The following is a 22,934-nucleotide window of genomic DNA, read 5'->3' as shown; positions in this document are numbered from 1 at the left end:
ATCCAGTCGACGTTTCTGCTCCACCATACCATCCTCACCCATACAAATGCATAAATATTCACCCCTGCATATTAGGGAGTGAATCTGTCGCGGTATTACCAGGGAATTCACTCGGATTTGCTGGGAGATACTCGAATGCTCTTAGTGCACCAGATCCGAGTCGACGGGAAGATATTGAGAATTACACCAGTGGATTTGGAGGTATGTCGTCACACGTATACGAGTAATGATAATTAACCGCAGCTGGAATGTCCCGCTCATTCAATATATCAATCGCATGAAAGTACGTGGGAAACCAGTGTTGATGTACTGATGCACTAATGTGAAACATATCAACCTGTTGAACATAAGGTCGCAGGCGATGGATTGAGGTATCTGTTGGTTTATGGGGTAGAAAAGAATAAACACTGTTCGAGTTTTGTTTAAATCAAGTTATTATTTTAGAGCATTACTATTGATGCTATTCAGTCAAGAGGCAGTACATACTACGAATGTTCACTATGAACTGAACTAGCCAACAGACCCTCGTAAGGCCCGGAGTTCGGAACTCAGAGGGCAATAGAGCTCCCTCCCCTTGCACCCATCCTGGTCAGCAGACGTAAATGGGGAAAACTATACTGGATAATCCTCATGGGATTTCCCTTAAATTATTGTAGGAGGAGGGCTTCATACACATATACTAATGAATATTTTTATAGGTTCGAATGGCTTTATAGCAGGGTGAATTTTGCAGTGGAGAAAACTCCAAAATCCAACAGTATCTCTACAGTATTTTAAAATTTATTTTTTATTTTTGGAGGAATTAAAAAAATCAGGGACACACTGGGAATAATTATGATAGTTATTGGATTATGGAGGTCGAAAGGGATAAACACTTGGAGTAATTTTAACACTGAGAATTATTATTGAAAATGATGGGACTGTAGACGGCTTACAACGAACTAACTGAACATTACTAGTGAGGCCCACACTAAACTCCTCTCCTCTGGAGAAATGTGAAAAAAAAAGGATTTATTTTTATTAAATTATTCATCACATTCACAGTTTTTTAAAAATATAAATTAATCATTTTTGTTTTACTTGGGGGTTGGGGAGTTTGAAAATATATTTTTGTTGTGACACTAAACTCCTCTCCAGAGGAGTTGGAGTTGGAGGAGTTGTAGAGGACTGGGCCTCTGGAGAGGAATTTAGTGTGGGCCTCACAAAAAAAAAAATATAATTTCAAACTCCCCAACCCCCAAGTAAAACAAAAATTATTAATTTATATTAAAAAAAAACTGAGAATGTGATGAGTAATTTAATAAAAATAAATCCTTTTTTTTAATTTTCGTTTGGAATCAAAAGATGTCTGAAATAAATTTAAAAATGAAAAATTAAGATTTATTTATGTTTTCCGCGATTTATCGAGTCAGTTCTAGGTGCAGGATTTGAGTACCACATGCGAATAAAGAACATTTAAACTTATTCGACACTTGAGTTTTTAATATATCACAGGATTAATTATTCAAACAAATGTTCTAAATTTATTCATCTCCTACCCTGACATGTCCCTTCACTTCCTTTCACAGAATATTTTCAGTTCCATTGAGATGAGATTAAATTTGATTTTCATCACCGTATCGGGCTCACCGAAGCCGATTATCCAATTCTGTTACTGCTATACGAGAATCAATGAAATGGTGGAAATAGTGCGATCGAGGTAGCTCGAAATTGCGAGGAAGGAAATGGATAAATTGAACTAAAAACTCCGATAATATCCGATCAAGAACACTGAGCGAAAAAAATAATTCTGTCAATTATATTCGTTTTCAATTAAATTTTAATTAAATTGTTTCAATTAATTGATCTTTCAATTAAACTATTAAACGATCGGCTAAACTATCAAATTCTGAGTCTTCTGCATCTAAGTGATATAAGTTCATATCATCCACGTTCGTTTTATCAGAATAACAACAAATGCCGTAGAGTAAATCGAACTCACGCGTTCCAGATGAATTCGTGCTCATTCTAAATTAATTATTGTCATATCAGCGTAAATCGAACGTTGAGGAATTCTTTTGTGTGTAGAACTGATAAAAATATGGATTGATCCTGGTCAATCTAAATCAGTGGCTCAGGAATTCTCGCCAGGATATTTCAATAAATTTTATATAAAAAATGAAACGTCTCCAGAACAAATTTGATTGAAATATGCGAAATTTCAAGTTCTATCTTTATTATTGTTACCAAAAATAAATGAATAAATAAATTGAATGGATAGCTCAAGGAATATTTAAGAAAAAAAGAACTGCCAAATGATTACAGAATAAACCGGCGAAAAAACGATGTTTGCAAAATCGCTAGGATTTCACTGACTTTTTATAAATAACCATAACACGAACGGTAATTTTTCTGTCCAGGTGATTAATAAATTGAGAACATCTTTAAGAAATTACAATGGAACTTGGGGAAATTCAGTAACGAATAAAAAAATAAACATTCTATTTCCATACTAGATTCTTTATTTCCATTATTTGTTTAAAAACATATATATCAACATATGTATGGTACAGTTATAATTAATTTAATTGACCAAGATCCTTTATGTTGATTAATCTTCCTTTCTGCATGATTTTCTTTAACCATTTTGTCGAGAGTCTGGGAGTTCTCTTACGATTCGGATCGGTGAAGTCGACTTCGACCAAACCAAAGAGATCGCTGAAAAAAATTCATAAATATCAACCCAAAAATTATTATAAAAAAATGTTGTTCTATAACTTTCACGAAAAGTCGATCCAAAAAACGAATCATTTCCCGAAATTCTAGTTGAACTTCAATGGAATCTTCAGACGTTATTTTTTATCATCAAGACGGGAAGTTTATAAAGCGTTCCACATTTCTTGTGACGTCAAAGGAAATCGTTGGATAGGATTTTTGGATGAGGTAGGAAGGGGAACAAGATAATTCTCCATATGATTTTTGCAAGAAAAATTACTGAAAAAATGGATAGTCCAGACCGGGGTTTGAACCCGGGACCTTCCGATTATGCATCGGGTGCTCTCCCAACTGAGCTATCCGGCTGCTACCAATTTAATTGTTGACTCGCGTAAAAAAGTTTTGGTTACTGAAGATCTCTCAGAGATTTTCAACGAGAAAATTTCTCAAAGCTCTTCTGCAGACCAGAACTTTTATCCTGGAAACTTACGTGTATCCCTCAGACCATTCAAAACTGTCCAGGAAGCTCCAGATAGTGTAACCCTTGACATTACAACCATCTCGATTAATAGCCAAGAGCATTTCTTTCATGTAGTCATGTAAATATTCTATTCTGTTATAGTCATTGACACCTTTTGCCGATGTAGCACCATTCTCCATTATATAAACTGGTGGATTGTCGTACACATCTCTGATTCTCCTCAGGATTTCGCCCAATGCCTGAGGAATAACCTGTCCGGAAATATGGCATATTAATTTCACAAGAATGTCGGCATTTGTTATTTTTTTTTCATAATAAATTGAGGCTCAGCAGGAAGAAAATTAATTACTCGAAGCCATGCAGTATTCACAGGCCAAGTCTCGTTGATAATGAGCTCTGTCCCAAAGTCGTTTGGCCATATACCGTTCTTCTCCCTTGGCATTGCTCGAACTTCCCTAGCTGTGTAGACATTGATTCCTAAGAAATCAGATGATCCCCTGAAATGTTTTAATTACAATGAACTCGGGTAATTAACGTTAAAAAAAAGTGAACTGCGCACTGGCTCAATGAGGAAAGCGTTTCATGAGCGAGGGTTCGAGTCCCGAAATATTGTTCATCTTTGGAGGACGAACTGATAACTAGTGGCGTTAGATATGAGTTGACTAGAGGATTGAGGTAACTGGGGGCTGGTAAAAGATACCATCAGACCATACAACTCATTTATTTACAGGGAGAGAAAAGTCTGTGAAAAATTACTGTTCTGGGCACTAGAATCGAGGTGCAACATGTCAGGGTACAGTAATGTCTTGTACTCACATATAAAAATTTCCATCAATACTGTAAATTAATTTTGTAATTAATGATATGTGGCCTCGTGAAATGCACTAAACAGCACCATAAAAATTGAAGGTCGATCGGTCAGTTTATTTTGTTGAGTCTTCCTTCATTTTTTATCGCACCACACAACAATTTTTCGATAACTCATTACGATTGGTTAACGGTGGGAAATATTGCATGACATTTTACATTTTTACGACATAGAATTTGTACTATGCGACGCAGTAATTTTTATCTGGTTGACGTCATAAAAATTGTCACTGTTCCTTTCCTGCATTTTCAACAATTTTAACGATTTCTCAATCTGAACCCAAGTTACCTTATGCGTTTGATCCAGTCAGGCGAGAATTTCGGTAACCTTGAGAAGGGTAAACCCTCCAATTTGCTGTTCCCATTAACCCTCTCCCTCATCACTTGTGGATAATTTCCCTCTTTGGAAAATATGGGATGTGTCGCCCACCCACACCCACATTCGAACCCAATTCTCGACGTTTCTAGGTCATGTGAAGGTTGGGGAAAAAAGTGTTCACAGAGATGGACAATTCCCACTTGTCCTCCTTGTTCAGCTCGGAACTCCTCATTATAAATCTGGTAAGCTCTGGCATGAGCCTTCAGATAATTATGGAGACAGAGATACTCGCCGAAATATGGTAGATTGATCCCTGTTAATGACGAAGAGTGTGTTCATAATTTTTAGTTAAATGTGTTCGTCCAGGTGGGAATTCACCATTGGTCCAAGCTTGGTCCACGCTTGGACCGAGACTAGGCTAGGTTGGTTCGATCTTGGTTTCCAAGTTTGTAACAATTGTGGCTACCCCTTGGTTTGTAACGCCCGTCCGAGCTTGGATCCCAAGTTTGATCCAAGCTTGAACCAGGTTCGGTGTCCAGACTTGGACCACCCTTGATCCAAGCGTCACCCAATTTGAGATCAAGGTTCAGCCTAATTTGGTCATCAGCCTTCACCCAAGCTCCACTTCCAAGTTTGACTTGAAAAAAAATATGTTCAGCTCGCTCCCCCCAACCCAAGCATCAGTATAGCCAAACAAAACTGTCAAAAATTGATAATTCTTCCAATTTAAATTCTGACTTAATTTTTTTTCCACGAATTTTGTTAACAATTTTCCGGTTTTGGCTCAAAGCCCTCTTAGAAAGTCTCGAACTTGCAAAAAATTAAAGAAAATAAAATAAATAAATATCTTTATATAATATAAACTATTTAATTTTTTCTGCAATATATTGGCCCGAGCTTGGTTCAAACTTATCAATTCAAGCTCGGAGACTGAAGCTTGGATCAAGATAGGAATTGCCTTGGTAGCCAAGCTTTAATTCACAGGGAATCGCCAAACTTGGTTTTACCTAGGAATTACCACAGGTTCAACCCTGGTCACAACTAGGAATCCCGAGGCTTGGTAACCGAGGTTGGACCAAGTTTGAGCCTATCGTCCAAGCTTGGAAACCCTCACCTGGGTAAGATCCTTTGAATATTTCATCCACCCCGAGTGGATCAGTTTACCTGGTGCATGCACATCTTTCGCAAAGCCCAGACGACAATTTTGCTCCGGTTCATTGAGTGTGGCCCATACTTTGACTCTAGACCCGAGCTCCCTGAAGACGATTCGTGCATATTCAGCGTAATATTCCACCATCAGTTCGTTGGTCCACGATCCCAACCGATTCATAAATTCCGGATGATCCCAGTGGTATATCGTGACGAACGGTTCCATCCCCTGTCTCCGTACCTCGTCAATCAGATCTTTATAATACTGGAGCCCTTCCTGACTGATCTTGTCTGGGAATCCCGTGGGTAAAATCCTCGTCCAGCTCAATGAAAAACGGTAATGGCGAAACTGAAAACGAATAAACATTTCCAAATATCGTATAACCTCTAATTGATTGAGGGAGGAGTTGAGGAGTCAGTCGAGTGTTAATCGATAGCGACTCGATTGGGTGATCTTCAATCAAATAACGATCGTCCGATGATCGACCCAGTGCACTGGTCGAGCTCTTATCGAGTGGGTACCGATCGACCCCACAGAGTGACCGAAACATTATCCCGGGAGCACGTCTAAATATCCGGTCGAAAATATCCAGTCCAAAATATCCAGTTAAAAATATCCAATTCGAAAATATCCGATTGTAAAAAACCCAATAGCAAATATATCCGCGAACATTGGATCTGTTTGTAGATCCAAGAAGGTGGATTGGAGTTCAAAATAAATTTGTCTAATTTTTGTATTGGATTTGATAGCATTTGGATATTTGCGTTTTGAATATTATTGTTTTGGAAATTTTTCATTGGAGATTTTTGTTTGGGTATTTTCGACTGGATATTTAGACGTGGAACCATTACCCCAATATCCTTCATCATCGCAATGTCCTCCTTGTACTTGTGATACGAATCACATGCGATATCTCCAGTCGCTTGATCCATCACAGTCGAATCCTTCTTGTGCGTGAACCAATCCCAAACGCTCGGAGTTTTACCACTGACATTCCAGGCACCTTCTACTTGATAAGCTGAAGAGGCCGATCCGATGCTGAAGCCAGGAGGAAATTTCAGGTAATCTTCTTCAAGTTGAGTACCGCTGCAACTGCTAATTTTCAAAGAACAAAGGATTTTAGGTGGATTACTGTAAGATCATGACACCTCCAACGCAACTTTGCTGATTTTCCTGGCTGGAAGGGGACGTATATATTTTGGAGATTCTCCAGTTGCTCGAGGGCTAATTCATTTTAATACAACTAGCGAATATTTGTCTTACCGTAGGATGAAAATGAAACATCCGAAGATAGTGAACTGGTCCATCTCAAAGTGTAAGTTCGACTTGGTGTCCTTCGTGAGTTAAGTGATGGTTCACGTACGGCCAGTCTTTATAGTTGTCAAGGAACCATAATCAGGAGTTATGATCACATTTTGAAAAACACTCGAGAATTCTCGTAAAAAATACAGCAAACGTATAGGTCTATCTAATCTACGTGTCATTCCTGGGTTTATGTTTGGCTCGTGTTCTCCATGAGTGAAAAATTATCAGTCAACCCTGGAAATGTAATCATGCACCAGGTTAATTGATCCACCCGGGGCGGATGAAATCCTGTAAAATGATCTTATGAACACATTTAAATTGTGAACATCCCTTTGATCATCTCCAGGATTGACTCCCAACAAAAAAACTCTTTCGAAAAATATGTACAAAAATTTTTAATCTTCCCAAACATGTTCATTACTATATATATTATAGTATTATTTATTATATTATTATATATTTGTATTTCTTCTTCAAAAATGCAGAAAATATATAGAACTAAATGATTTTTACGATAGTTCTCCTGGGGTGAACTATCTTTTCCGTACATTAAAATTGAAAAATAAAAAAAGGAATGTATTTTTGATTACAAATTTCCCATTTTTCCAAGGAAATGGTGACTGCCAAGGTAATGCGATATGTTGAAATAGTCGTATCAGCTGGTGTCCTTCGACTTTACCAATAAAATTGTTTCACTTCAAGAGTAATTAGTTTTTTGATTCATCTAATCCCGATTATTTGTCATTGACACATCGGTCATTAATAAATTTTGAGAATGACCCCAAGTCGACCAAATTTGTTCTCCAAAATAAGCAAGATGTGTATCACATCTCGAAACGTGAAATGGACTTTCAAAATTGTTTACGATGCAAAAAACGTACTGTCTCACCAGATTTTTAAATGAAAAATTCAGTCTAGATTTCGCAGGGTTGAGAAAGACCTAGGGTGAAAACCGTAAAAAAAAACAAATCATAAGGGATGGATAGATAGGGCTATCGAGGATGTGGACACTTCCAGTGACAGCGTAAATTCCAGGAAATCGGAAGGAATCATTTTGTTTCGAGTCCTATGTTCCTGCCGGAGCTCAACAGACATCCGATTGATTGATAATTGACTTGTTCCACTAGCCTGGAAATTTCGACATGTCGATCTCAGTGAACGGAAATGGAAGTGGATACTACCGGCCCGACTAGAACATCGAGACTAGAGAAATTCGAAGAGAATTAGAATTAGAGAGAAAAAAAATCCCGGTTTGACGCAGTCGGGAATCGAACCCGGGTCTCCCAGTATCGCGCCGGGCATTCTTACCGACTGAGCATACTACAGAAATTCACCACAACTATTGTCTAATCGAGAAAGTGGCCTATCAAAATAACAACTCAAAATATTACTTTAGTTGATGAAATTAAAAATAAATAGAATTAAAAAAATTATTACTGCAAATTATCATATAAAAATAAATACTAGACTAGAAAAATATTTCATTTCAAGACATTATTGCACACTCTTATCATCTTTCAGTTATAAAATTGGAAAATTATGTATCATTCCCCAGCTTGTAGAGATCAAGGGATTGTTGCCGATATATCTTAACAACCAAATTTTACTAAAATAAAAATAATAAATAATTTTACGAACATTTTAATAAAATAAATAGCCAACACCGAAATTCGATTAAATAGACTTTCTCAACCTCGCACTGAAAAATTATCTATGTGACAAATAATACTGTGATTGATCGGTAATTCGACGAGTGATGCCGTAATAATTACCTCATGTCCTTGTAATGAGTATTTTTTACAAAATGAACTATAATATCTAGAGGTTTTTAAATTTTTTTTTCCATTTAAGCATTTTTAAACTAATTGGTTTACTCTGCTATAATATTTAAAATTCCAATTTCTTATATCAAATTACAATTTGTTATATACACTTATCTGCTCTATACCTAATTAACATGAGTGGCTTATTATACATTAATCTTAATTTTTTTTATAAATAAAGCGTATCCTTAATTATTTCAATAATAAGCAATATCTACAAGTGCTACTCCGAATTAAAGTGTTTCCCCCCCACCGAATTTTCAAATTCTTATTTCACTCTTCAGTCTAAAATCCCCGTAAGAAATAATCAATAATCCTTGATGAGTTCGTCGATGTAACAACCCCATTAAAACAATTCTCCTCCCTCAAAGGATTACCCTCCGTACGTGGGATTTTCCTAAGGCTCCAAAAGAAGCTCCATAATTAGGTGGAATCCTGTGCAAAAAGCGTGAAACACCGCGGCGTCTGAGCCTCTCCATACACCCGTTAACTCAGCTTTCCCAAGCAGATTATGATAATGGGCGGTTTTCTGGCTCCTCGAACTTGTCTGTAAAATGAAAAGTGAACTGTGAGAGGAGAAAATTTTCCAGCCCAACTCCTACCCTTCTCCCTCCCCCCACCCCGGGCCACCACAGACAATAAAATTTTCAATCACAATTGAATGGTGCGACCATTACGACTTTTCATTCCCTTCCAAGAGCTATTCCGTCATCGAACATAGCCAATAGATTCGCTGCCAAGAATCCACAAGAGTTGAGAATATGAATTGGTCAGATAAAAGTGACTAGCCAAAGGAAAGGAAAAAATTTCGTGTCTAAGAACATCGAGAGAGGGTCGAGAAGTTTTCAGTTGGGGAAAATTGTGAGGAGTGAGAAAACTCGGAGGGCTCGAAGTGGAAGATGGTATAGGGATGAATAGAAGAGCCCTTCTGCATTTTTTTTACACTTTTATTTTTCCTTTACTACCTCCACCGGATGCCTCTCCAGTCCCTCTACCGCTCTCCCCCCCCCCCACCTCCTCATCCTTTCCCTCACGCCATTTCCATGGTTGAAGAAACGATTAACGGCTGGAACGAGAGCCCAAGGAAAATTGGGTTTGGCGACATTGTCGAGTAACGATCGTCACTTGAATCTTTTTTTTTCTTCGTCTCTCTTTACGGCCTCGGCCTCCGGTCCTCCATAAATGACGGAAAATTTTCTGATCAATAAGTCATGTTCCATAAACCAGTTCTATCCTGGGATGACAATCTGGTTAATTCCGGTTTCAGGGGATATGTTCACAGGTGGAATTACTTTTGACGTAATCCGTAATTTTACTCTAATTATTGACGATGTTTACTTTATCGTGTTTTCTTCGGTAATTAAGGGAGATAGTTGATACGGAATGGGTATTGTTGAATTTCGAGGCTTTGCTGACTACAAAATCCAGTCTTTCATTTTTTATATTTTTGGAAGCGGTTGTAACCGACTGCCGCCTCGCGGATGTTGATGAACAATGATAATTAATGAAAAAAATTGTAACTTTTCAGTGTTTAATAATTAAGCGCTAAGAGAGAAGGGTCGCGACCCTCTGGCCTCTTACAGAAATTAATAAACAATTTTAATTAATGCATAAATTGCAACTCTTTACTCACTCAACTGTCAAAAGTCCAGTGATGATCTCTCCCTCTCCCTCTCTGATATTAATAAATAATGATAATCCATTGAAAAACGATAACTATATACTCTTCCACTAATCAAGAGTTTTAAAAAAACGAGCGCCACCCGCTCCACCACCCGCCTGACAGCGACAGACCATCAGAAATCATTAACAAATCGAACTTTTATCTCGTACACCAGTTAAAAGTTGAAAGAAACCCGCTGAATCAGACACCTCCCCACCTCTTACATTTCTCTTAACTCCCGGAAATATTCAACTTTTCTCTAACTCTTACACATCCCCTAACTTGTTCCACTAGGGACAGAAAAAATTTATTAATTTATTTTTACGAGGCCCCCTCCAATAAAATAGTTAAAGGGGAGTCCCCATGGGGATTATCCGCAGTAATTTTTCCCAAAATACATCTGGTGACTGAAGAAGATCAGGTGGGTGCGAGAGGAGGGAGTTATACTACCCTCTGGGGTTAAGTGTAAACCCTGGGCCTTACCAGCAATAGTTAGTTCATAGCGAACGTTCAAACTATGTGGTAACTCCTGAGTGAACAGAGCCACAACTAATATTTGAATAATAATTTAAAGTGTTAGAATACGTGAAGTGTTTACTCTTCAGTTTTGAAGATTTTGTTGCAATTTTCGTTCCCAGAGACGCGCTCTTCGCCATTGTTGGGACCCAGTACGTGTGCGCGTGATTGTTTTATATGCTCAGTATCTTGTGTAGGATCAATATCAAAAGAAAGGATTATGATTAGTTTATTTTACGAAGGTTGCAGAATATTGTACAGACAAAATTATATTAGGAGGATGAGAAGAGTATCCTCACGCGTCCGCGGTCAGGTCACAACTTAAACACTAACTTTCATTCCGCAGCTCACACCCGAAAATGCACTGTCTTCTGTCCTTTTCTTTCATCACGCGTTTTCTTCCCTGAGTCCTTCAACAATGCAGGGTCTGTTCCATGAGTAACCCCACATGGCCGGACAACACTCACCATTATCCTAGAAAAAATCCTGAGAACTCGAAACATAACTATAACAAACCTGTCATACTCGACACACACGTCTCCTTTTCCCAGGTGGGAATTCACCATTGGTCCAAGCTTGGACCAAGCTTGGACCGAGACTAGGCTAGGTTGGTTCGACCTTGGTTTCCAAACTTGGAACTATCTTGGCTAGCCCTTGTTTGGTAACGCTCGTCCGAGCTTGGATCCCAAGTTTGAATCAAGTTCGGCGTCCAGACTTGGACCAACCTTGATCCAATCGTCACCCAATTTGAGATCAAGCTTCAGCCGAATTTGGTCATCAGCCTTCACCCAAGCTCGACTTCCAAGTTTGGCTTAAAAAAAAATAAGTTTAGCTGGCTGTGCAAAAAAACTCACTTTTGGCAGTCGTATTGAAATACATTCTTTTTTATTATTATTATTATTATTTATTTTCACATGTATACCCTCTCGGGTTTTTACATTTTGTTCCCTTCCCCTGCGGTGCCATGGGACCGACTTTTTTTTTCCCCGAGTGTAGGTGTTCCCAAACGGTCACCCATCCAAGTAGTATCCCAACGAAACGCTGCTTAGCCTCGATGACCGCCGGAGCAACACCGCACCCGCCCAACCATTACAGTCGGTTGATTCTTTTTTTTATTAGAGAGATATACGGTTTCAAATACAATATAAAAAACGATAAATTTGAAATAGAATTTGTTCATAATTTTCCGGTTTGGCTTAAAGCCCTCGGACGATAACCAATTAGAAATTCTTGAATTTGCAAAAAATTAAAGAAAATAAAATTAGTAATATATTTATTTATAAAAAATATGGATTCATATCTGCGCAAAATATAAACTATTGAATTTTTTCTAGAACATATTGGCTCGAGCTTGGTTCAAGCTTATCAATCCAAGCTCGGAGACCCAAGCTTGGATCAAGATAGGAATTGCCTTGGTAGCTAAGCTTGAATTCACAGGGAATCGCCAAACTTGGTTTTACCTAGGAATTACCACAGGTTCAACCGTGGTCCAAACTAGGAATCCCGAGGCTTGGTAACCGAGGTTGGGCCAAGCTTGACTGAAAACGGGGAGGTCAAGCTTGGAATACCAAGCTTGGGCCATGATTGATACTACCTTGGTATTCAAGCTTGTATTTGCCTTGTACCACCAAGCTTGGTTGAGCTCTGGTAATACCATAGGATCAAGGCTGGTCCAAACTAGGAATTCCAAGGCTTGGTATCCTAGGTTGGTCCAAGCTAGCGCCTGTCGTTCAAGCTTGAATTTCCCCACCTGGGTTCCTTGCATTCCTTATATTAAAACAAAACACATAAATTACCTTAAAATCTTAACGTCTAAACAAATCTTAACGTCCACTAGAGTTAAAACAACAAAGAACTCACTCATTCATTCGTCATCAATTTCACACATTCTGCACTTGGTATTTGAAGGAATATACTATTGAATTGTAAAATCCCAAAGCTCATCTCCTACGACATGTTGTAAAGGAAATGTTGGCTGCATATGTCCTTCACTTAGGCCACACCATAAAGTTCCATGTTATGCCTTTTGGTGACACAACAAATTTTTCTTGTCAGTTAATAATCACGAGGTTTGTTAGGGTTCAGTGTTTAATGAATGGATAACCTGCTGTTTCATTTGAAACTTTTATTTTATTTGAAAACACATATTTTTTAAATAAACGTGGATCTTGTCTGGTTTAAATTTGAAAGAAGACTAGCCCTTTGGTTGAATTTTTAGACGTCCAAAGTGGGAAATTGGTGGAAGACGAGGGTGGAGATTGTGTAGGAGGGGTGGGTCCGTTTTGGGACTCGACTACTGGAGTACGAAGGTAAGGCTGAGTGCAATAAAAATGTCTCACGGAGGAAATTGATTTATTTTTGGGGTTAGGCTGGAAGAGGTGGTCATTTTAAATGTGTCACATCCTCACACCGACTGACTTGACCTTCCGGGTCCGCCCGTTGATCTACTGGCCCGAGGTGTCACCGGGGCATTTTTGGTACTGACCGCACATCATCGATTACCAGCTGCAATTATTATTGTCCCCTTCAAACCCGGAATTTCTCTCCGTCAACAGAATACACTCAACTGCTTACATTCACAACTCACCACTGAAAGGAATTCCATCAGAACAGCGACTGCCACTTCCCAAATAACTTTTTACACGACAATAAAATAAAAAGGAATGGTAATAGTAGATGTTTGATTACACCCTCGATGGCATAAAGTACGACACACACAAATATCCCGCTGTGAGCCCGAGTGATATGTCAGTGGAGTTGGATTATTAAATTGCATTACAATGAGGATTGACGATGTGCACTGGTGATCCGCACGGAAATATGAAAACCGAATTCACTGTGTGTGATGCCAGTAACCTCCCCCCGTCTGTGAACGTATGTAGTGGATAAATTCTGCATGTATATTGCACGAAAGTCGTGGGTTGAAGTGAAGAAAGAGAAAAACATAACGAAAAAAAAAAAATGAAAACAGGGAGAAAAACCTGAAAAGTGTGAAAAAGAAATATACGCAGAAGTAAGAGACGAGTGAGACTAGTCGTGGAAAATATGGAATATGCCACTGAGCAACTTATGCACGCACGAGAAAACTAGCACAAACGATATAGTACCACTCCAGTAACTTATACACGTATAAACGTATTCCACGTTTTCGCGTGAAAATGTTGAAATATTTAATGCGTCTCCAGCCGAGCTACCCAAGGCGATTTTCATCGTTCCTTCATTCCCCCCCTTTCTACCTATAGAAACCATGCCTAGACGTCGGGAATATTTTATGCTCGTATGCGTTTAATATATTTTATGAAATTCCACGAATGAATTGCATTCGCTGTAGTTTTTTTTATACTCATCTCCCATCTCATCTTTACCGCACGAGTATCATCCGCATGTTCATTCGGTGAGAGGAATTATTTTTTTACAAAACATCTTCGACTGGTGCCACCTGGGGGCTCTTTGAAGATGTGGCTTTTCGGCACTGAGGCCCGATAGGCGGCGCTGACTGGGCCTCTATTGGAAGGGAGTAAATGTTATTTAACATTGCACTTCTATAATCGGCCCTCCAGGGGTAGTAATTGGGGACATAGGGCACGATAAACCTCACTTACTCATCCAGAGACCAATAAACGGAAATCACAATGAGCCGGAAGACACTGTCATCACTCGCGCATGCGCTCTGTGTTCGGGAAAATGTACAGTCCGATATAAAAAGCTCTAAAAAGTGAGCCTCTCATTATTAAAAATTTATTATTTTGATGATAGTAATCCATTCATAGGGGAATGATAGGCAATGATTGACGATAAAAATAATTTGGTAGATTTAATTATTTTTGAAATGATTTTTTTTTAATTGTTATTAAAGATAGCAGTCGCCGGTGTCGGTATGACTTTGTCCTGTGGTTTCCCACTCCAACTCCCATGTTCCATAGAAGTATGAATGTGGTGCAGTGCAGAATCGAGTCGGATGCATAGGGATGGGTGGGGCCAATTAGCCTAAAAAATAGGGCAGAAAGGACCGCAGTAAAAGCAAAAAAAACAGTCGTAAACTTTTGCAATCACTCAGACGACACGATTTTTATGAGCAAAGGAAAAGCTACAGACCTTACATACAGATAAACTGTTGGTGAGAACTTGTGAAATGTTTCCCAGATCACTGGTGTATATACATATATACTGATGGCATAAGAATATAGACAACAATTGTGCTAGCGCGGCGTGTAGCTCCCCCGAGTGAAATAGTCTCCTAACCGCTGAGCTGAACAGCGTCATCCCTAGCTAGAATGCACAATGTATTGCATTACTGCGAGGAATGAATACAATCAGTGATAATCCTAGCCACGAGTATGTTGTTATATCAGACTGGTGCAGTGCCCCATAGACCGTCAAATCCCCCAAATACACAATAACATGAAACATCTATATTTCGAAAATCCTATATAAAAAGTGACAGGGGTCGCTAATCGAATGTGGCAGATTTCATGGAGATAATCGATTATGTCATGGTAGGTTATAATATGTAATTGATCATTTAATAATGGATATATAATTGATCATTTGACAATCGATATAAAATCGATCATTTCACGATCGATGTATATAATCGAGCAGTTGACAAACGATATATAATCGATCATTTGACAATCGATATATAATCGATCATTTGACAAACGATATGTAATCGATCATTTGACAATCGATATATAATCGATCATTTCAGAATCGATATATGATCGATCATTTGACAATCGATATATAATCGATCATTCGACAATCGATATATAATCGATCATTTCAGAATCGATATATGATCGATCATTTGACAATCGATATATAATCGATCATTCGACAATCGATATATAATCGATCATTTCAGAATCGATATATGATCGATTATTCGACAATCGATATATTATCGATCATTTCACAATCGATATATAATCGATTATTGGACAATCGATATATAATCGATCATTTGCCAATCGATACATAATCGATCATTTCAGAATCGATATATGATCGATCATTTGACAATCGATATATAATCGATCATTCGACAATCGATATATAATCGATTATTTGACAAACGATATATAATCGATTATTTGACAATCGCTATATAATCGCTCCTTTCGATCGATAATCGATTAGTGAAGGAGCAAAGGAAAAACCGGCATTAACGCCGCATCCGTGATAGCGCTAGTTAGAGGAAAATGTTGGAGCTTTACGAGCCGACCGTAATGGTTGAGTGAAGAAGGCGTTGCCCGAGCGGACATCGAAGCCGAGCGCCGTTTCGTTGAGTTAGTACTTGGATGGGTGACCGCTTGGGAACACCGCTCGCTCAAAAAATTGCTGAGCTGAAAGCTCAGATGTAACAGACCCAGTGTATCTTCCTAGTCAGTGGGATAGATACTAATTGTGAGAGGCTTTTAACATAAAAATTTTTGTTTCGGCCGTGAACGATTGATTGATACGAGAAAATCCTGCTGGCAAACTGTGCTTCATTTAGGGGGATAGAAATCCCTGGGGAGCAGCAGGAGAAATTGTTGGAGTTATGAAAATAAGGGCACGGAAATAAATTGTGGGTGAAGTTAGATCTGCAAGGGGTGAAGCGAGGGACGAAGGGGTAGTTTTATCACGAAAATTAGCCTCCCAAGTCCAATTTTTTCAACGAAACTTGTCCTAAAAAGTGATTGATTGTCATTTCGTCCCACGTTTCACTCTCTACAGGTCTAATTTTGATCCAAAATTTCTTTTTGGGTAGTTCTCTGTTTACGTTTTGAGACTAATAATGTTTAGGGATTAAAAAGGGAGGAAGTAAAGAACGCAATATAGCAATGTTTCCCAATTAAAAATATTGAAAATAAATAACGGTAATACTCGCATGCTAGATTGAACTATGAAAATGACTTTTTCTTTTAATGCATTACTCGAAAAGTGGATTACTCGTCTGGCATTTTATTCTAATGGAATTTGAAAAAATACCGCAAATCGAGTTTGTTTCTCCATTACGAGCTATTTTTTTTTTTGGTTTTAATCTCATCCCACTCTTACTATAACTTGTCATGTTGTTCATAGCCTCATAAGCCCTGTAGGTTAAGCCAGCTTACATAAAAAAATGACTTTCTCTTTCAATGTATTACTCGAAAAATGTATTACTCGTTTGGGATTTTATCCTGATAGAATGTGAAAAAGTAACGAAAATCGAGGTCGTCCCAAGAACTAATAACACATTCAATAATACACGAATGGATCAATTAACAGTTATCAATACACATCGCATCCCTTCGCAAATAGAATCCCTGAAACGAATATGCTGCCGTGAACGTCAAATGTACTAAAACAGGTACAAAAAACTTTCATCGCTGGTCGGACTATGAGACACACTCAGCATACGGAATACTCTTAGAGAAATGTAAAAATGTTTTTTAGATATTATGAACTTTTTAAATTTAAGTGTCAGCTTTCATTTCATTCGAAAAATCACATAATACCATATTCGTAGTAAACTTGAATGGTATTAAACTTATGGTAGGTCATTCGGAAGCAAAAAAGTTGCAAAATGAATGTTAATTGCAATTAACAGAGACAAATGAATTCCCGAATGAGCTTGATGTATGTGTACGAGATAGTATCGTAGTGTTATGAGATAGTTGTCAAATGATCGATCATATATCGATTCTGAAATGATCGATTATGTATCGATTGGCAAATGATCGATTATATATCGATTGTCCAATAATCGATTATATATCGATTGTGAAAGGATCGATAATATATCGATTGTCGAATAATCGATTATATATCGATTCTGAAATGATCGATTATATATCGATTGTCGAATGATCGATTATATATCGATTGTCAAATGATCGATTATATATCGATTGGCAAATGATCGATTATAGATCGATTGGCAAATGATCGATTATATATCGATAGTACGAGATAGACACAGTGAGAGAAAAATCTAAGAATATTTATAATGTGATTCCGATAAAAATGACTACACCGCATAATCAAATGTCATTATCAGCTTAGGAAATCTCCTATATCAGGGTCGTTAAAATTCAAAGTCTGATGCATTTCCCATGACGAAGTCCAACGTCGACAATAATCGGCTGTAGTCGGCGTTCATCATTAACCAATCACAATCAGGTACCGAAACATTGCAGTGTGGCACCGGAAGAAATGAAACAATTAAATAAACTGACTTAGATAAAAATTTTCAAAAGATTTCTATCGGTTTTTTACTCGGAGGTGCAAGTAACGAGAAAGAGAGACATCGAGGTTGGTGTCTTTTGGAGACTTTTTCCCCAAAAAATATCTGTCTGGAAGAATCAAGGAGGGTCAAATGTAATAAATGTAGGAATAAGGGGCAATAATGGCACCGAGTAAACGGAGGCCCATTGGAGAACGGAATTATAAAATAATTTAGCAATTGAGAAGGTAGTGAGGACATCTCCATAAAAACATTTACAAGGTCCGCAGCTGAAGAAGAATGATAGAAAGAATTTTGGATTTAATTGTTTATCTAAAACAATGAACTTGGTCATCATAAAGTTTAACTAAACCTGGTTGAAGAGAGCAACAATTTAAGAGAATATTAAGAAAAATTTTTACACATAAGTTAAATAATTTCATTTCCAAAAGAAAATTATGATATCGCCTGATGTGATACGCACCAGAATGACATCACTCTTTAGCCTGTACAGTCACGCCAAAAGCCGACCCCAAAACCTTGTCCTAAGGAAACAATCTCACGTTGATCATCATAATGACAGCTTCATTAGGAATCTATTTCGCAATCGCCTCGGTAATCTCGCAATCATTGAGATTGCATTGTAAATCGTCAGTTGAGTGAGACTGGAAGGCACAACGCGTCCCGTTCACAGTCTAACAAGATTAACATAATACGACGAAGCCCTCCTCGTCATTAGGTGTCTGGTCCGTTGGCGAAGTGGAGGGAATGTTCAACGAGTACAGGGGATGCAATACATGCCGCTTACCAACACGGATTTACCTCCGGTCTCATCACGTACTTCACCCCTTCCATCCGAATATAATGCTATCAATTCCTTTGATAACAAACGATTATTCCGCACAAGTGCATTAGATGGAGCAGTAACCGAAATTAGCACACTTTGCCCCCTTTTCAGGGAAGAGAAATATGTAATAAAAATTACCAGAAAAAACGGATCAAAATTTTGTTTCCAAATATAATGGCGATCAAAGTTAAAATTCGGGGGGCTATTCAGGTCCAAATTGAGGCACACCACGACTTCATTTTGAAGTCAAATTCAGAAGAATCGAGTTGTGATTTCGGTGATTGGAAGGGGAACGTCATTTCAATGACTTTAAACTGCAAAATCAATGACTTTATGAGTTCACATGACTTCATTCGATTCCAATTGAAAAGAAGTCATTGGAATCATGACGAATATCATTTGAGAGAATAATGATAATTATCGTAATTAAACTCTTTATTGCGTAATTTATAACTTATAACTATAAACATAATATATATATTTTTTTATGGGGGCATATATATAGATATTAAAATTTGACGCAATGGCTAAGGCTCAAATGAGAAAAGAATGTGGCGATTTAGGTGCGGGTAGTAAGTTATAACTCGGTGTCGTATTAGTGAAATTAAGATGGATCCGGTTGGACGCGTGTTCTGCGCGCCCTCTTTGAATGTCCCGCCTCGAACACATTGACCAATGAGGCACAAGTCTTATGCATGAGGTTAACTGATGGCCTATGTGGTGTCGTGTTGCACCAGTCTAAATACTTTCGTTTATCGAAGTTTCGAGAATCGTCCTAGAATTTTGTGAGGGACAAGGACACTCACTGCGTTATTATGAAAACAACTTTGCCAGGTTATGGTTTTCGGAAACCTCGCACGGTCCCTTGCGCTACTCTACTTACATGATATCAAACATTTAGGCCATCGCCCACTACTAGGGTGACGGACAAGGACAAAAAAAAAGAGTTGCCTCCTAAGCATCACTAAGTGAAGCTTTCGACTATGATGTACCTCGCAATTGCATACCAGCATTTCTTTTGTCTCATTCATCGGCCTCCTCTTTTTTGCTGTTTTCGGTTTCTCCACATAGATACTATTAATAATTTGGCTGTGGTGTTTATTTATCCTCGCATCCTCATGTGAGAACACGAGTCCTACATTTTGTGAGTTGGTTCCGAACCACTGGGAGGGGCAAGAACAGTTAATATTTGCCTCGGACTCCGGTGATTAGAATCTTCGAGACGCTGAGACGAAAAGAGCGTGACGGAATTAACCTATCGCGGTTCGCACCACAAAAAACAATATTCAACCGGCGTCGGTGGCCGAAACGGTGAGACGCCAGCCTAGTGGGCAAAAGGTTGTGACATCGAATCCCAGCGGATGCGAATTATTCACATTCTGAGGTGCCAACGAGTGGGAGACTGTCGGTAGAACAGTCACCTCTGTCGGTATGAGGTTTTCCTGTGGTTTCCCATGCCAACTCTTACGTTTTATAGGAGTGCCGATGCGGTGCAGTGTAGAATCGACAGTCGCACGCCGAGGGTTTCGTTGGCCAAAAGACGGCGGACAGCGCCGGAACATATGTAATAAAGGCATTCATCATTTCCCGAGACATCTTCTAACGTGACAGGAAATTATTGGATAGAATTTTGGATGAGGTAGAAAGGGAACTAGAATTATTCTCAATATAATTTTACAAGAAAATTTTACTAAAGAAATTGATAGTCCGCACTAGGATTCGGACCCGGAACCTTTCCATTCTCCACTAGTGTATTTTCAAACCCTTTTTTAGGAAATACCAATACAGTTGTTCATCACAATGTCTCAGAAAAGTGCTTTCGCTGGTAAGTGAACTCTAACCGCTAATTTTCTTTGTAACAGTTGTAATGATTTCCAATAATTTTTATTGTAAAATCATTTTAGTTCAATTGCACAACCGACTGTGTTAATGACAGAAACCGTTTTCAATTAATCCGGGGTAACCACTGTCACCACGTGCTCCCCTCGCCCTTTCCTCAAATATGATTCTGTCAATTCCTTTGGTAGCAAACGATTATTTTACACAAGTGTTAATTCACAATATTCTCGCATTAAGTTCATTAAATTGCAACAGCAGTCGAGCACATAGAATGTAAATTTTCACTCCATCATTTCCTTTTTCTCTTCTTGAAATTGCTTTTAGCTCTTCCGAGTGCTTTGAGTAAAGGGTAGAATCCACCTCTTCCACTTTATTTGGATAATAGCCGGCTACCATCAGTAGCGATGCAAATGAATACAAAATAAAAAAAAAGATGAAGATTTAAAGAAATGGGGTTGCTGAATATATTTCGTAATTCTTTGCATTCAAAGAGATTCGCGTTAATTATTGCCCCTTGTGTCCCCCTCCTTGTACACCTTCAACACGAGTTATCCTCAAGTTCTGTCTCCGCTCTAGCATTTAGTGTACACGAATTTAGAAGTTGTCAGGGTGAAATTTAACGCCACCATCCGCTTCTGTCGTTCTCTTTCCCTTTTATCTCGGGATTGTGTGCGTCGGGAGATTGAACAAATTCAGAGTTCAATGTGCCTTTAAATCGCAGTAATTTGCGCAATTAGAGCCGTCGTGTCGAACTTTCTCCCTATACTTTTGCTGAGAATGCAGGCGCGAATGCAGGAGGTGAGTTAATGCAGGCTCGAATGAGTGGAAAGGCGTGAAGAATGTATCCCCTTCTACTTCGATTCTCTCATCCTTTGTTTTCGGTCCACTTTAATTTGGAAGAATGTAATTAGGGAAATATTTTAACTCGTGAATTTATAACAGTAGAATTACTCAATGGCTCGGATGACTGGCGAGCTTCCGAGGTGGAATCACTATATGGAGAATTCCTTTCACGATTTTATGCTCGAGAGTGAAAATTTTCCAATGGGACAGATAAAAAAGTCGAAATATTGGGGATAATCGTAATGTCGTCTTTGCGCTTTTTGTAGGTGAGACTGTTTGCCCGCCGCATTTGAATTTCCCACCGAGAATACTTTGACCAATGAGAAACAAGTGTTACACATGTGGGATGACTGATTTATGGTGTGAAATGAGTGAAAGGGCAAATGCGGGTGTGAGTGAGATGAGAGAATGTCGCCACAAAATGTAAACCTAGACGGTAATTTTCCAACTATTTTTAAAGATTTGAATGTTTATGTGAATGTCTCGGATGTCTGTTGCGTAGTAGGGAATAAAGCACCATTGTTAGGTTGAGTGGAACAAGGGAAGTGATTTTGGGAATGAGTGCGATGTGTGAGGTATGTTTTTTTGTGTTTATGGGTGTCGTATGAGTGGAATGAGTGTGAAAGAGAAAACAGTGTGACAGAGTGAGCAAGAGAAATACAATAAATAAATGTGTATGGATGGTGCGAGAGGACGACTTATGGGTCAGTCCGAGGATGAAGTTTGAGCAGTGAAGATCGTAGATTATACCCTATGTATTTTATTTCATTTTTTAATAATAAATATTTTAAGTCTTATTGAGATAATTACTGTCTCCTGTACCCTGTTCCTACACACATTAAGGTGAGCAAATAGCTAACTTAATTTATGTGCTTTTATAATTAGGATTATGTTTGTAGTTAAAACAAATATTAGATTTTAATAATTGGAAGCCAGGTTAATGAAAAATAGACGATATAAGTAAGAGCAGTTTTGATTTATGATTATGTGTTCACACTTCGAGAGCAGTCGACGAACTAACAAACGATCTTGAAATCTCAAAAACCAAAGCATCGTCATCATGGTTTCTTTCGTTCAATTAACAAAGATTTCTTTATATTATTTAATAAACATAAACTGGAGTCTTCGTCGGAAGGCCACGCAGACGGCCTCTCCAAGAGATAATGACCTCATAATATTAATATAAACTCATATAGGTATGTACTGTGATGGTATTATTTTGCTCTTTTCAATGGCAAATGTTACGGTTGAAAGAGTCTTAAATCACTATATGATAGGGAACCGAAATTACGATAGCCTAATAAATACTTTTTATGAAGAATTTGAGTATCTATATGCAGAGAAAAATCTGTGAATTTTTATAGTGTGGTTATGATAAAAATTATTGTGCTGTCT

The 22,934-nt window shown here is 38.2% G+C and overlaps 1 protein-coding gene across 1 annotated transcript; it reads right to left on the bottom strand.

Annotated features, from left to right (window-relative positions):
* Window positions 1–2,478: 2,478 nt before the first annotated feature.
* LOC135169448 (myrosinase 1-like) lies at window positions 2,479–6,934 on the bottom strand. The gene is made up of 7 exons (XM_064134487.1): window positions 6,775–6,934; window positions 6,363–6,606; window positions 5,526–5,859; window positions 4,332–4,674; window positions 3,525–3,672; window positions 3,185–3,426; window positions 2,479–2,697 (listed from the first exon to the last, which is right to left on the bottom strand). The coding sequence occupies exons 1-7, from the start codon at window positions 6,816–6,818 to the stop codon at window positions 2,559–2,561; spliced, it is 1,494 nt and encodes a 497-aa protein (XP_063990557.1). The 5' UTR covers window positions 6,819–6,934; the 3' UTR covers window positions 2,479–2,558.
* Between the last annotated feature and the right edge of the window lie 16,000 nt (window positions 6,935–22,934).

Source organism: Diachasmimorpha longicaudata, chromosome 15 (assembly GCF_034640455.1).
Source record: "Diachasmimorpha longicaudata isolate KC_UGA_2023 chromosome 15, iyDiaLong2, whole genome shotgun sequence".
NCBI classification, from domain to species: domain Eukaryota; kingdom Metazoa; phylum Arthropoda; class Insecta; order Hymenoptera; family Braconidae; genus Diachasmimorpha; species Diachasmimorpha longicaudata.
Note: the sequence above shows the minus strand (reverse complement) of the source record. Positions and strands in the feature narration are given on the sequence as shown.

What these genes read in the sequence shown, in the direction of transcription:
- LOC135169448 (XM_064134487.1), bottom strand. Translation starts at nt 6,818, where the DNA reads ATGGACCAGTTCACTATCTTCGGATGTTTCATTTTCATCCTACG. An exon ending in GACTGGATCAAACGCATAAG is followed by an intron (nt 3,673 to 4,331) that starts GTAACTTGGGTT and finishes AAAACATTTCAG; the next exon opens with GGGATCATCTGATTTCTTAG. An exon ending in TGAATACTGCATGGCTTCGA is followed by an intron (nt 3,427 to 3,524) that starts GTAATTAATTTT and finishes ATTTCCGGACAG; the next exon opens with GTTATTCCTCAGGCATTGGG.